Source organism: Takifugu rubripes, chromosome 6, assembly GCF_901000725.2.
Source record: "Takifugu rubripes chromosome 6, fTakRub1.2, whole genome shotgun sequence".
In the NCBI taxonomy this organism is placed as follows: Eukaryota; Metazoa; Chordata; class Actinopteri; order Tetraodontiformes; family Tetraodontidae; genus Takifugu; species Takifugu rubripes.
In genome coordinates, this window is record NC_042290.1 from 8,809,881 (window position 1) to 8,824,508 (window position 14,628).

Sequence of the window (14,628 nt, forward strand, 5' to 3'; positions counted from 1 at the left end):
CGACCCCCTCCTCGTGGATACGCACGCAGGATCAGCCTGCTCACATATACAGTATCTGCTTTCAGATAAAAGGAGCTGATTTACACACTGGCGAGCTGACACAAAACAGATGTCGTCAAAGAGAGCAGGGTCGAGTTAAATGTTGCAAATAAACACTATTATAAGGTTCAATGCTCTTAAACTAAAAGGAAAAGATCTTAAAAGGATCCTATATGTGATGTATCTGCCTGCATTAGAATGTAGAGCATGACACATGTATCCTCCTTATATATTCTATATGCTGCCGAAGAGCATTTTCAGGGTTATGGAAAGAACTTTCCTCTTAGTTCTACACAACTGGTACATTTTGGAGCTTTTGAGACTGAAAAGTACTTCATCTCCTTTGTCCCTTTCACTTTTTAGAATTTTCTAGTGGATGTTGATTCATTTGGCCTCGTTGAAATGAATCTAAATAAGATGCCGCTTGTTCTCCAGACTCGTCAGAGCAGGACGACGTCTCCTCCCTCGAAACCTCTGTGACACACACACGACGCTGAAATCATTCAGTCGCCGACAGCAACAGAGTAACACAAAAATCGGACACATTAAACCCGCCTCGCCGCACAGGCCAAGTGTGTATTTCCTATTGACTGATCTGTTGAAATATAGTTTACATTTGGTTGTTAACAATGGAGAGACGCAAGCGTGTGCACGTGTCGAGATGGCGCAGGAGACGGAGGCGTGAACCCTGACGCTTCCTTTGATGTTAAACTGGTATTTAGAGGTTAATGAGGCTGTTAGGAAGAGGTGAAGGGAATTCCTGTGAATTCACACACACAGGAAATGAAACTGTAAATCTATCATATGGATTTCTAATCCTTAAATCATGAGTAGTTTAAGTTTTGGGTTTATTTTTTGACACTCTTCTATATATATTGTTGAATTTAAAAAGGTGCTGCAGCCTTCAACAATAAACTGGCCAATTTAATAAGCAACATTTGAAGACTACTACTACTACAATAACTATATACTTTCTCAGAAGTATATAATGGATTAATCAACACTTTTAATATCATGAGATGAGATGAGGTGTGTGAGTTTAAAACAGGAAGTGCCGACTGAGGCCTCTCGAAGCTTCTCACTGCGTCTCTGTGCTCTCATTTCGGGTGAGTGCGGAGATGCAACGATAAGAATGTTGTAGAACAGCTGTGACTGTCACACAGGTGTGTGTGTGTGTGTTTGGTATGTTCCTTTTACATCATGAAGTTCACCAGGTTTGGATATCATATTGCAAAAGGAGCCATGGACCTAAAGCCCTCTTTTCTGGTTGAATTTTTGATTTTATAAATCTCAGTTCTCTTCTGGGTGATTGGATCAGATTATTTTCAGTTTGCTTCTGTTCATAGTAAATTTGCTGCCATCACACTGAAACCAAGAGACGCCTATGTTGTCCTGTCATGTTTCAATTCACTCGCCAACGAGGGACTTTTCGTTGCCTTTATTGACATTGAGGAACACTTAAATATAATTTGACACGTCTTAATGTTGGTCATTTCTTCTGGACATTACTTTAAAAACTGAACCAGCAGTTAGACACAAACGGCTGAGCCTACTTTATCCACCATCTTCCACTCCTGACAGTCCCGCGGGAGCCCAGGAGGCCTGTTCATGCATTTCTCTGTGATGGAGGAATGTACTCCAGACCAAGATGGGCAAATATCTCCTCCTCTGAAGCTGCTCTCAGATACCTTCTCTAGATACACGAGAGGAAAAAAAACAGAAGATAAACCCACTAAAACTTTGGAAGCAAACGAAGGTCTGAAACAAGTGACTGTTTCAAAAGTGATACCTGCTTGGTGTCATAAAGAGCATGGCTGCTGAGAGACATGGCCTTCTCATGCCCCGCCCACCGTCGCATCTCTCTCTCAAACAGCTGCGAAGAATGTCATTAAAAGTTTTTATTTTTAAGGAAAAGCTTTGTTTTGTGCTTACTGTGATGAGCTGCATTAATATATCTAAATTCCTTACAAAGAAAGTGGTCAGATTCTGATGTATGACTTGTCTCGGCTCACCTTGGATCCTGTCCAGCCAAGCAGCGCAAAAGCAAACTGGCTGATGGGAGAGACCACCAGGTCCACTCTGACGGCTCTCCACGACCTGCGTCTGGACTCCAGGCCATTTTCATGAACTCCACCCGGGGTCTGGGGGCTGTGATCATCACTCTGACTCTCGGTGCGTGAACTGGACCGAGGAGTTCCTGAGCGTGTGGTTCCAGGGTTCATTTCGAGTTTAAAGATGGAGAAACACCTCTCAAAACGGTCCATGTTGGAGGACAGCCGAGCAGGACCGTCGTCAGACTCCAGGTAAGAGTTTCTTGTAGTTTTCTGGTACAAAAGGAAACCCTGGATGGAGAAAAAGCTCTCGTTGAATCAATGAGGCCAACTATAATCTAAATTAGCAACCATCATCTCCTCACCTGAGACTTTAACAGGGAAGCCACTTTGGGCAACAGTCCCACTTCTCTGCCCTCCTCTGGGTGCGTTATTAGGAAGTCAACATCATGGCCCGTCGGCTTTCCTCTGTAAAAAGTATCAGCAATCATGTCTCCAAGCTGCAGCTCACACCTTTCACCCATCTTTGGCTTTCAAATCAAATTAATTTGATATTTAAAGAATTCATTTAATGTTGCTGCGCAGAGATTTATATCAGCAATGTCAATTAGTGTCCATTTAGACAGGAGTAGAGACTAAAATTTACACTGAACATTTGACAAATTACATCATTGCAAAACTGTGCAGCTAGTTGATCTGCTTATAGAGGTGGGAAACCGTTGTTCTGCTGGTGTACCTCCTGAATCCACCAATCAAAGTGATCAGTGCTCCAGGTAGGACAGACAGGACAACCTTCTGCACCACATCACCAATGGCATCAGCCTCTGCTTTAGCGACCGGCTGGTTTAGGTCCTCGTAGTGTTCAAGTCCTACAAGAGGACAAAGTGTTTAACCAAAGCAAAGGTCCAGGCCGAAATGAGGACGTAATGCTGGGGAAAATGCACAAACCTGCCTGTTGTGCTTGATTGAGCGTCTGTCCTGAAGCCTGTAACTGGTGAAGAGTGGATATCCCCATTTTGATCCATCGATCTGCAGTTTTTGCTCCGACTCCAAAAATACCAGTTAAAACCTGAAATACATTTTCATCATGTATTTAGGATTGACTTGTTTTTAGTTAGAAACGTCCAAATTCACAGCCAAGATTTGAGGTTAAAATGCAATGCAAGTGGAAAATATTTCTGTTGCCCCAGGTTTTCAGGGATTACGCGCCCCTGGCTGGTTATTTGGGCGACCAACCTTCAGCGCCTTGTAGCGATCGGACTGCCTTGTTGTTTCCACTTCACTTGAAACCCCATCCTTCAAAACATCCTAAATCAGAGTGAAACAAGGGCTGAAGTTATTCTCAGTGAATTTAGGTGAGAAAGATTAAACAAAAGGAAAACACAGCTTTTTCTACTCGCTTTGATGATTTTGAGCGAATGTTCTCCGAGGCAGGGAAGCCCTCTGAGATCCGCCAGGTTCGTCACAGCTTTGGGAAGAGCTTTCAACACCGCCTCGGAGCGGCGAAATGCAATGGCCCGTCCATCTTCCTCGTTCAACTCAGCATTTTCTGCCAAAAGTGACAAAGCCTCCTGACATAGAGAACCCCAAATTAACTGCCTGCTCACTGCTCTGTCAGATATCAGTGTATCCTGAGGGACCTACAGTGAGGACAGTGTTATGATTTTGTAGTGTGGTCCGTCTCTGACAGGCATAGCTGGGTACTGAGAACACCACAGCCGCAGCTTCATTAATCTGCTGCTCCTGAAAGACAACAACATGTTATAAATTGTAGAAGGTGGATTATTTTTTTTCCATCTCGCTATTTACCCTTGTCAACGTCATTGCTATTCATCTATAAAGTAAAATGTACCTGTAATTTATGTCTCTCCAGTATTTCTACAGGACGTCCTGCACGCATGCTCTCCGTGTACCAGCTGATGTCCAGAAGGTGAGCAGGCTGCAGACTTTGACCTCTAATGTGAGAATCCAGCCAAGTCCTGACTTCATTTATGTAGTTGTTCTCAGAAATGACATGTGTGATGCGTTCACTGTCAGAAGATGATTCGATGTAATTAATAATCATTTAAAATTATTATTCTACAGCATCCTAGAAGGTGCATGTAAGTAAAGTACCTCAACATTGATATAAATGTACATTTAAGATAATATTTTAATCATTACACAGTATAATCCACTTTAAGTCATGTAAATGAGATCACTCATTATACCTGAACAGCTCCTCCACTTTAAATCCTTTGCTTCGCCCGAGTTGAGAGAGGAAAGTTCTGCGACTTGCTCCCATTTTTCGTTCCAACAGGAATATAACAACGCTTGGGAACTTTACAGCAGCTCCACTACCTTCAGCCTCAGCATTCCCAGCATGCGAGGAGACGAGTTTTCTTCGTTTTAATGGCACCATGATGGTCTTTGTAGTTTAATGATCATTCTAAAACGAGTACACACACGTAGAATCCGTATCTTATTTTCCCTAGCTTGACATTAGCTATGGCGACTGCTGTTAAGAAAGCCTTGCTTTTCGACAGCTAAATTCAGCTAAATTAAGAATTAATAAAATGCGTTTCCTCGACAAAACATAAGGAAGGAAGGTTAAAACTTTCTTACAGCGAAACCGGATGTAACTGATAAACCGGCGTCGTAGGACCGTGCATTACCAAAATAGATCCGACTGGAAACATTGTACATTTAGATTGGGTGAAGATAATATTCCGCTTCACTGTTTTGAATGAAAACTACAAAAGTAGAATAAATCATAAAATGTAACGTTTTAAATGATCAGTTAGAAATATGCTAATACACGCTTCCATAGCATCTGTAATACGGATGTATGGATCTGAATTGCTGATTGGGCTGATAGAATGCCACTAACGTTAAAAAAAGCCTTAAAAAAAGGCCTATGGGTAACGAGGTAAAAATAACGGAAAATACAAAGTTCTGATTAAGAAATGGAAATTTATTTTTTTCACTTTGTGTCAAAGGGATTTTATCTTTTAAGAACTTTGAGCGGATTTTGTTCTTTGCCTCAAAACAAATTATAAATATTGTATTTTAAACATATCATTATGCATTCAGCATTACGTGTCCCAAAGTAAACCAAACGTTACGCCTTCAAAATATGGTTTCTGTGGTCAATAATAATCAAGTATACACTGTACAACTAATAAAACAAATATAGGCACATATCATTTAGTTGAAATAGAAAAATATGTGCTTCAGTTCCAGATTGCTAGACTGCTTTTCAAACATGTTGAAGCATGTCTCTATTACACAGTGATAATAATTGAGAAATGACGCCAACATTCAGAGAATCATGTGTCTTATCCAAAAGCCGCCACACTGTCTGAGTCAGTCTGCTATCAGCTCTGCAGAGCATCTTCAGCTTGCTCATTTTGGGGTTAAAGCAGCAGTTCAGCTGTACTTAGTGGTTATTACACCTGGCATCAGTTTTCCATTGAATGATTAATTTACTATCATATCCAAGATTTCTTAAAAAATCTGTAAAATAATTATTATCAAGCCAGGTCACTTTGAAACCACCATAGCTATGGCATTAAGAATACAAACATTAAATCCCAAGCTCTAGAACTGGGCGGTTAATGTTCCCACTCTTTCACCAATAAATTGGGGGAAAAAACAAAGTTTTTTATGTTGTGATGTGCTCCAATTTAGTACACAAAAACAAACTGAGCACGGAACAAAGTATAACTATGATGACACATAGTCGGTATATAATAATAATAATAATGATAATAATAATAATAATAATAATAATAATGATAATAATAATAACAACAATAATAATAATATCATCGTGGTGGGTCATCGGGGCTTTAGAATGTCCGCTGATTTTCAGAATGAACCGTTTAAAAGTAGTGTAAATTTGGATGGAACACGGTGTTCTGAGCCGTCACTCCTCCTCCTCTACGATCATATGATCGACTTCACTTCCTCAAACTGTGTGTGTCCCGCGTGCTACAGCGTTTCCTGCACTTAACACACCCCAACAGCTGTGTGCGTGCGTGTGTCTCCGTGAGTGTTTGTGTGTGCCCGGTGGTGCTGAGGTGGCCCAATGGCAGCTCAACCGCTCGGAACCGGAGTCTCCAGTAGCCGGCGGAGAGGAGCCTCTGCCGCCGTCACACTCCTGCTGCTGCCAGCGCTGCTCACCTGTGGCGTCAGGTGCGCGGTTCCGCGCGCCAAACCGAGCAACATCGTGCTGATCGTGACCGACGACCAGGACGTTGTACTGGGAGGACTGGTAAGTGGACAGAAAAAGGGAGAAAGGTATCAAGCGCTTTGAACTGAAGTGATTTCACCTATTTTTGCACAAAAATATAGGACTTTTTTTTACCTGCCGGAGCTTAGAGTTCCTGGCAAAAAGAACAAATCGTGAATTTTAAACTAAATACCATTTAAAATATGAGAATTGTTTAATATTAGTTGATCATTTATTATTGCGTCCTCCTTCCTCATTTTCATATTCGCACATGGCCCAGCACAACTTATCTTGTTTTTATTTCAGAACCCAATGAAGAAGACTAAAGACTTAATAGGAAATGCAGGTGCAACGTTTGTGAATGCTGTGAGTACCCGTAGCCGCCGATGCAAAGGCTGAAATCATCCTGAATGTCCCATGACTATATTACAATAACATCACACAGCTAAACTCCAATAGCATTGTTAGTGAAACATCAACCAGTTGTCAGCAACCAGCAGTAGAAATCAATAAAATGCCTTTTTTCCCCTCCAACTCAAACTAAAGGCCCTCTGGAGATCCTAGTTAACTCGCTGCTTGACGTCAGCTGTTGCTCAAACGCGCCATCAGCTGATGATGGAATCATATGAATAACACAAGGCAAAGTTGCTTGTGCTGACTTTGCAAACAGAGCAGCGCAGCAGGTAGAAACATGCAACTTTAAGGTTGGTTAGTGATACAGCAATAAACAAGGTGAACCATCACGGAAGAATCCGTTCACAGTTTTAGCACCACAAACTTTTATATGCTTTAAATGCTAAGTTCATAAAACCGCAGGCTGAAATTCTCTTCAAAAGAATGTGGAGCTCAGCCTTTTTTAAGTTAGAGCACTCAAAAACTCTTGAGAATGTAATGCGTGACACGTTCTTCTGTTTTGCTCACTGATCCCCTCCTGTTCCTCTATTGTCTTCCTCTGTTGCCATTCTGGGCTCCTTCCTGAAGTTTACCGTCACGCCGCTGTGCTGCCCCAGCAGGAGCAGCATTCTGACCGGTCAGTACCCCCACAACCACGGGGTGAGGAACAACTCCCTGTCGGGGAACTGCTCCAGCCCTCAGTGGCAGAAGGGCCCCGAGTCTCAGGCGTTCCCCGTCTTCCTCAGCAAACTCGAATACCAGACGTTCTTCGCGGGGAAATACCTCAACCAGGTTTGAACGCACGCTGCACACAAGCCTTCTGGGTTTAATCCCTCAGTTCTGACTTGTTGAGATGGAGGAAGTTTCCCAATTTGTCACAGTTTAACCGCCACTGTTGGTTCCAGAGTAAGCAGAGACATGGTCCTTCATGGTAGATCTGGTGTCTTAACCTCCAACGCTGGTGCTCCTCAGGGCTCTAGCCTCCATCATCTGCTCTTTTTGTCTAGATCGACAGACGCGAATGCAGTTATCTCCTGAATTTCTCTGGTCTCAGTTTTTAGGTTCACGTTTAGATCCTTTCTGTGTCCTGATCAGATCTAAAGGACGATCGATCAAGTTTGGAGCTTTATATCTAACCCCCAAATGTCTAAATTTGTATCTGTCGTATAATAACTGGAAACAAATGCCAACCAGGGGATACAAAACTACCGTTTACCTCGCTAACTGGTCAGCAGAAGCTCAGGGGGGGTATTTGAGTTGTCATCCATCTTTATCTACAGTCTGAGTTTATTTCTCCTCCCACCAGTACGGACAGAAGGACGCAGGACATGTCGGCCACATTCCGCCGGGCTGGGACCATTGGCACGCACTGGTGAGCCTTAAAACACACAAAAGGAGCCTTTGCACGTGGCTCAGGGGTCACGATCTTCTCTGGTCACAGGTGGGCAACTCGCAGTACTACAACTACTCGCTCTCAGTCAACGGGAAAGAGGAGAAGCACGGGGACAATTACGGAGACGATTACCTCACCGATCTCATCGTGAGTAGCGGAGCCGCACGCCCGGCCCACAACCCAGGCCACGTTTCACGCCGGAGGGCCTAGAAAATCCGATCTTTCGGATCTGCTGCGTTCAGAGAAACAGATGTGTGGTCGCAGTTTGGGAGCCAGATGTTAATTATCAACATCTGAAATCAGAAAGAAGCCTTTGGGGAAATGTAGCTCCCGTGTGAGTATTTACGTTCCCATTTTAGCGAAAAACAAATGTGCACAACAGGCTCGTGCACGTCGGTCTCCCGTCAGGTAACAGATGAGTTTGTCTCGCTTCGTCTGCTTTAAATAAAGTTTTACGAGCGCTGAGCTTTCTCTTCTCGGGGCACGGCTGCTCGGCAATGACCCTGAGGAATGTCGAGTGGTTCCTTCAGCAGAAGAGTTTCTGCTGCCTGAGAATCTCAGGGACTCTGAAAACACCTTTTCAAAAACGGAACCAAAAAAGCCTCAAGTGAAACCTGAAATATTGATTAAAAAACCCCAATAACTTCAAAAGTCATTTGACTTTAGGAATAACTGTTGGTTTTCCCCATCTGTGATGCAGACAAATCGCTCCCTCACCTTCCTGGACAACAGGAGCCCTCAGCTCCCGTTCTTCCTGCTGCTGTCTCCCCCGGCCCCCCACGCTCCCTGGACGGCAGCTCCACAGCACCAGAAAGACTATGCAGACATCAAAGCCCCCCGAGACGGCAGCTTTGACAAACCGGGAAAGGTTGGTCCAGTTGAGGCCGAGCATTTCCACCTATGATAAGACATTAGTCCTGTTTTAAGTGTGTTTTTATCGGCGCTTTAGGACAAACACTGGTTGCTGCGCCAACCTGCAAATCCCATGACGGCGAGTTCACTCACCTATCTGGACAATGCCTACAGGAAACGGTACGAATGGTTTCTCCACCATCTGGAGCAGGTTGGATTCAGACACCATGAAAGTTCCGTTTTGGTTAGATTAGACCAGGCATGTCCAAAGTCCGGCCCGGGGGCCAATCACGGCCCGCGTTAAGATTTCATACGGCCCGCAACTTCAGTCTTACAATGTATTATTTATGGCCCGCTGGCACTAACAGAATAAATAAATCACTAAAATGTAATTCCTCCTTTCTTGTAGATCTTGTAAAAGACAAGAGCAAAATTTACTTTTTAACTTGAATGATAACAGACAACTTTGCATTACATTTATCAAACTCATGGAAATTTAAGGTATTCCATACAGTTCAGTGTTCAATGTTATCTGACTCTCCAGATATGAATTAAAGGCAGAATTGTGTTTTTAGAGTTGTTCACGTCTGCCTGAGTGGCTTATATTTGGTTACACTGCCATTTGAAAAATACAGAGAATTGTGACAATGAAAATAGTTTTATAATAGTGTACATTTGCATGTAACTTTTCTGGTTAAAAAAAACATCAGAAGGATCTACTGGCCCCCGGGCATCTTCACGTTATCAAATCTGTCCCTCTTTGCAAAAAGTTTGGACACCCCTGGATTAGACGGACGGTCACTTTTCCTGCGCTAGAAACAAGCGCTTGGTTGACGTACTTGGCTCCTGAACGCCTGCCCTGTCCTGCAGGTGGCAGACGCTGGCCTCTGTGGACGACATGGTGGAAAAGCTGGTAGAGAAGCTGAAGAGCATCGATGAGCTGAACAACACCTACATCTTCTACACCTCGGACAACGGCTACCACACAGGTCTGAGCCGCGCCGTCTTCGTCTCCTGCTCCTCCTTCCGAGGAGTCCGCTCCCTCTCTCACGGCTGCTTCGCTGTCTCGGCTGTGCTCAGGTCAGTTCTCGCTGCCCATCGATAAGAGGCAGCTGTACGAGTTTGACATCAGGGTGCCGCTCTTGGTCCGTGGACCTGGAATCGCGCCCAACCAGACGGTGGAGGTAACCGCCCACGAAGCCTCGAAACTTCGCCGCATACGGTTTTTATTTGATCCCGTCTCGTCTCCCGTCTCCTCCAGGCTCCGGTCTTGAACATCGACCTGGCGCCGACCATACTGGACATATGTGGGTTCAACGTGTCCTTAGCGAATGTGGACGGCCAGTCTTTCCTCTCTCAGATGGTCAGCTGATGGTCAGACACCCCCCTGACCTTCACCTTTCCAGACTTTAAAGCTTGAGCTCCATTTCTCATCAGGCTCCCTCGCTGCGTAACGGCACGGCGCGTCCCTTTTTCCTCGTGGAACACACTGGAGAGGGACACCTAACGAGCGATCCGTCCTGTCCCAGCCTGGGTCCTGGACTATCTGTGAGTGTCACCTGCAGGAAGATACAGCAGATGTTTCGGTTTCCTGTTTTTAATGCTCTTCCTTCTTTTCCTGAATTCAACATTCAAACAGGTTGATCCTGTTTCAAATGTGTTCTCAGCTTTTGCCTTCATAAACGGTGTAAAATGAAACTGAAAGCTGAGATGTTTTGCTCCAGAAAAGGGAAACTGAAGTGAAACATTCGAACCTGAGTCGAGTTAGCGCTTCCATAAGGTTTAAATGATGGGCTTTATGCAGTCATTTATGAGGAAGCAGGTTCGTTCCCGTGACATTTACAGCTTTCAGGCCTGTTCTCGTCGGGAATAAACTCATAAATTTGAGACAAAATAAATCAATCTGGGCTCCAGAGGTAACTCGGTATGTTTTTTTGGTCCAGCAATGTTTCCCAGACTGCGTGTGTGAGGACGCCTACAACAACACCTACGCCTGCGTCAGGACCCTCGACAGCAGCCAGAACCTGCAGTACTGCGAGTTTGCAGACAGCGAGGTATTTGCCTGTTTGGGGAGGGTGGCGGCGAGTTGTTTGGTTTGAAAACAGAAGCTCACCTTTGCTGCCCTCCCCCCCAGTCATTTGTAGAAATGTACGACCTGAAATCGGACCCCCACCAGCTGGAGAACATCGTGAAGAAAGTGGATCCGTCCGTCCTGCAGGTGATGAACCAGCGGCTCATAAAGCTCCAGTCCTGCCAGGGCCAAAGCTGCCGCGGCATCCAGTGAGGAGGTGTGTGAGAGCTGCCTGAAGTGTGTTGTCGACGGCTTTATAGTGTTTGACAGGTAATCACAGGTGAATGACAAGATGCCTGGACGTGTTGGCTTAAATGATCGTTTCATTTAGGCAAAGTTTTGCAAGCTCCCTCCAGATCCTCCTAATCATGATACTAAAGCTGTAGTTTGACTCTTATCTCTGTTGGATTTACAGCCAGGGAAGAACATGACTTAGGACAAGGGTCAGTTGCAGAATCTGCATAAATTAGTTTACTTTTATGTCTAAATGTGGAGCTGTAGCTGAGTTGGTACCTGAATAATCATAGATCTTATGTTTTTATGCGCTTGATCTGTTAAACTGAAGCTCCTATAGACACACCGACCTAAGTTTAAACTGCTATATGGAGGAAGTTTCTAGTATTATCAGATGTGGTTTGTTTTTCCAACCAAAGATTTGCTTTCACACTTTACCTACAACTGTGATAATATGCAATGCTCACACTGTTATCAGCATAGCATAACAAAGGATAAAAAAGGGAAAAGGACACAAATAATATCAAAGTCCAGCTTTCATCACCTGCAGAACATAACAGAAAACTTTGAATTTTCTGCCTGTTACCCTGAATTCTTTATGTATTCAATATTAAAATCAGGCTAACAGCCTAATGCTAACCAGCAGCTACTTATGCTTAATATCTTCACAACACTCCTCACCATATTTTCAAAGAAACATTTGACATTTCAAGGACAAATATGTATGAGAATCATTTCCAAAGTTTCTCATCTAAAGCATTTTCTTTTTTTTTAATATCTCTTAAGTCCTTTTAAAATAATCAGTTAATAATGGACATTGTCCAAATACTGCTGGAGCTTTTCCCTCTTAAACTGAATGTGCTTTATTTTCATTTTGACTTTGATTGTATTTAATCCATTCTGAGTATTTGTGGTTTTGTTGCCTTTCGTAAAAGACAGAAGGAACACTGTGAAGAATTTATTGACAATAATTTTACATGGAAAAAAACTGAAATGGAACGTTTAATCGCATTTGCACTGACAAACTTTGTGTGCCTTGTTAACACCTTTGCACTGTGATGAAATTATGAAAAAAATAAACACAATCATTTATTTGACCGTGTCCCTTAATTGATGTAAATTGGGCCTTGAATTATTGTCCGATATTGTCTGTGAGACTAGACATGCAGATGGGAACTGTGGATTTCATGGCAAGTGATGTGTTGCCATGGAGATGCTCTACAGTGAAATTGCACATTTAGAGAAATAAAGCATCAAGAGGGACAACTCCTTAGTTCACACTCAGCACAAGGATATTAATTTCAGAATGTGTAGTTTTAATGTCCACTTTAAGGTCCTGCTAAATAAAAAAATAAGGAATTTAAGGTTTAAGTTTGTTCAGCATTATTTTGCTTACCTTAGAAGATAAATGTTTCCAACTACTGAAAATGGACTAATTAACAGAAAGTTAATTATGCATTTGTTTTTAAAAGCTTCTTAAATTATTCCATAATTGCCACCAATAACACTGAGAAAATGATGATTATGGTAAATAGTAATGAAGAGGATTATATACCAGCATTTGCTACATTGATGTTTATGCTAGTTACCTTTACATTATATTTAGCTCATGAATGATTAAAACTTTGACCAGGAAAAAAGTTCTGGTATATTTTCTCCAAGTACTCAATTATCTCAAACAAAAAGGCAATTTAAAAAATGGAACCTTGCATTGGTTTTATTGTTTTAGCATTTGAAGCATCACATTTCTAATGAAAACTAGAGGCTAATAAACCTTGAAATCCATAATTTGCCATCGCTGGAATTAAAATATGGAGTACACAACATGTCAAATGAGCATGAATAAATACATCTCTACTTCACGCAGGTTGATCAGAGGTACTTGTACACTGGTTTATCCTGTAGCGTCTGAATCTCTAACTTGACGGGGCATTTGTACAAGTGCGACAACAAAGACTCAGAATAACCTATGAGGAAGTAAAACTTGGATGGCTGCATCTTCTGCAGCATCATAGCGCACACGATGAGAATGTTGCCCCGTCTTTTGATCACAATCTCATTGGCCAGGCAGCCGTGGAAGGTCCCGAACATAAACCTCCTAATGAACATGTCCTCAATGACGCGTTCAGCTGCTCCTCCCTCTCCTTTGAGGTTGCCTGCAGGAAAAAGGTCCAGTGGATTATTCAGAATCATCCTATATTAAAACTATTTTCTCAATTGTGTTGCTCTAAACCAAATGAAATCTATAGAAACACTTTGTAAGGAGTCACTCACTGGGATGCTGTGACAGCCATCCTTTGCGTTCGCCGATATAATGTGGTGGATGCGCCTGCTCGTAGGTCACTGGTTTGTCACCTTTCCCTACTCGAACTCTAGCTGCTCGATTCTGGAGAAGAAAAATGAGAATTACACGTCACTCTACAATTTTTAGAATCTGTAAAGCACACACATTTAGGAAGAGAAATTTCACTTGTGTTTCTTTTTTAGACACGGGGAAGATTTAAGGAATACCCTGGTCAGCACCGTGACACGAACACATCCTTCTACCACATCACCATGATGGAACTGAAATATTTACCTTGCAACACACTGCGGTGACATGGAGGCTTCTGCCTGCAGAGGAGCCGTTCAATAGACCAGACTTGGATAGGAAACTCTGGAAACAAATAATGATTATTTAAACCTCTGGATTGCAGTGTTGATGATTATGCGTGCCACTAACAGCATTAACAGCACGCATTAACGTCCTTTTAACCTGCAAATCGGAATGCCACTTCTGTCCCTTAATAGTGAACATTACATTCTTGTACAAAGGGATGAAACATTTTAGGATTTGTTAAATTAACAAAAACGAGATACCTCTTAATACGCGATTGCTTTCACAACAAACTATCATACAGTGTACAGAGTTTTGGTTAAGAAACATTTCTTCTCTCCCTAGAGCCTAGAACTGTTTGCTAATCAATTTCAAGACACAGCTCTGACACAATGTTTAGGGTCTGCAACATATGTCAACTTAAACTTAGTGCAACTGAAGTAAACGTGTCTTACCCAAAGCCTCACGTTCCCCGTGCTCAAGGACACCGCCATTTTTCTAAGAATTAAAGGTTCCCAACGGTGTAGAAAAATAGCAACACTTTTTACTTTATCTCACAACTGCAGTGTGATTTCCGAATAGGACTAAAATTATCGAGGATCGAGAAAATTATTAAAGCCATATCAACTTGTGAAATGCTGCCATTTTCTTAAATCACCATATGAAAACTGTTTCTGCATACGGAACGTTAGACGCCAGGTATTTGTGGCCACCGGACGATTTTGTGACCTGTACCACCCGGATGCAGAAGAAATAAAGTACATTGATATTTTCTAACACTATATA

General features: G+C 42.7%; 3 protein-coding genes across 3 annotated transcripts; 1 reads left to right on the top strand and 2 right to left on the bottom strand.

The window, feature by feature from the left end:
- Positions 1-1,462: 1,462 nt before the first annotated feature.
- polm (polymerase (DNA directed), mu) lies at positions 1,463-4,744 on the bottom strand. Its single transcript, XM_003965422.3, has 11 exons — positions 4,301-4,744; positions 3,943-4,120; positions 3,735-3,833; positions 3,491-3,661; positions 3,327-3,398; positions 3,039-3,159; positions 2,827-2,959; positions 2,456-2,558; positions 2,052-2,381; positions 1,829-1,912; positions 1,463-1,732 (listed from the first exon to the last, which is right to left on the bottom strand). Exons 1-11 carry the CDS (start codon positions 4,489-4,491, stop codon positions 1,646-1,648), a joined length of 1,569 nt encoding a protein of 522 aa, XP_003965471.2. The 5' UTR covers positions 4,492-4,744; the 3' UTR covers positions 1,463-1,645.
- Positions 4,745-6,044: 1,300 nt separating this feature from the next.
- gnsb (glucosamine (N-acetyl)-6-sulfatase (Sanfilippo disease IIID), b) lies at positions 6,045-12,343 on the top strand. The gene is made up of 13 exons (XM_003965423.3): positions 6,045-6,345; positions 6,610-6,669; positions 7,285-7,488; positions 8,003-8,068; positions 8,138-8,236; positions 8,790-8,957; positions 9,039-9,121; positions 9,812-9,930; positions 10,022-10,125; positions 10,203-10,304; positions 10,379-10,489; positions 10,885-10,995; positions 11,076-12,343. The coding sequence occupies exons 1-13, from the start codon at positions 6,160-6,162 to the stop codon at positions 11,223-11,225; spliced, it is 1,563 nt and encodes a 520-aa protein (XP_003965472.1). The 5' UTR covers positions 6,045-6,159; the 3' UTR covers positions 11,226-12,343.
- Positions 12,344-12,774: 431 nt separating this feature from the next.
- On the bottom strand, positions 12,775-14,545 carry mrps24 (mitochondrial ribosomal protein S24). Its single transcript, XM_003965424.3, has 4 exons — positions 14,298-14,545; positions 13,825-13,902; positions 13,521-13,632; positions 12,775-13,402 (listed from the first exon to the last, which is right to left on the bottom strand). Exons 1-4 carry the CDS (start codon positions 14,334-14,336, stop codon positions 13,119-13,121), a joined length of 513 nt encoding a protein of 170 aa, XP_003965473.1. The 5' UTR covers positions 14,337-14,545; the 3' UTR covers positions 12,775-13,118.
- Between the last annotated feature and the right edge of the window lie 83 nt (positions 14,546-14,628).

What these genes read in the sequence shown, in the direction of transcription:
- mrps24 (XM_003965424.3), bottom strand. Translation starts at nt 14,336, where the DNA reads ATGGCGGTGTCCTTGAGCACGGGGAACGTGAGGCTTTGG. An exon ending in TCACCGCAGTGTGTTGCAAG is followed by an intron (nt 13,633 to 13,824) that starts GTAAATATTTCA and finishes TTTCTTCTCCAG; the next exon opens with AATCGAGCAGCTAGAGTTCG. An exon ending in ATGGCTGTCACAGCATCCCA is followed by an intron (nt 13,403 to 13,520) that starts GTGAGTGACTCC and finishes TTTTTCCTGCAG; the next exon opens with GCAACCTCAAAGGAGAGGGA.
- polm (XM_003965422.3), bottom strand. Translation starts at nt 4,491, where the DNA reads ATGGTGCCATTAAAACGAAGAAAACTCGTCTCCTCGCATGCTGGGAAT. An exon ending in TGGAGAGACATAAATTACAG is followed by an intron (nt 3,834 to 3,942) that starts GTACATTTTACT and finishes GTTGTCTTTCAG; the next exon opens with GAGCAGCAGATTAATGAAGC. An exon ending in ATTCGCTCAAAATCATCAAA is followed by an intron (nt 3,399 to 3,490) that starts GCGAGTAGAAAA and finishes ACTCTGATTTAG; the next exon opens with GATGTTTTGAAGGATGGGGT.
- gnsb (XM_003965423.3), top strand. Translation starts at nt 6,160, where the DNA reads ATGGCAGCTCAACCGCTCGGAACCGGAGTCTCCAGTAGCCGGCGGAGA. An exon ending in GTGCAACGTTTGTGAATGCT is followed by an intron (nt 6,670 to 7,284) that starts GTGAGTACCCGT and finishes TCCTTCCTGAAG; the next exon opens with TTTACCGTCACGCCGCTGTG. An exon ending in GGACAACGGCTACCACACAG is followed by an intron (nt 9,931 to 10,021) that starts GTCTGAGCCGCG and finishes GGCTGTGCTCAG; the next exon opens with GTCAGTTCTCGCTGCCCATC.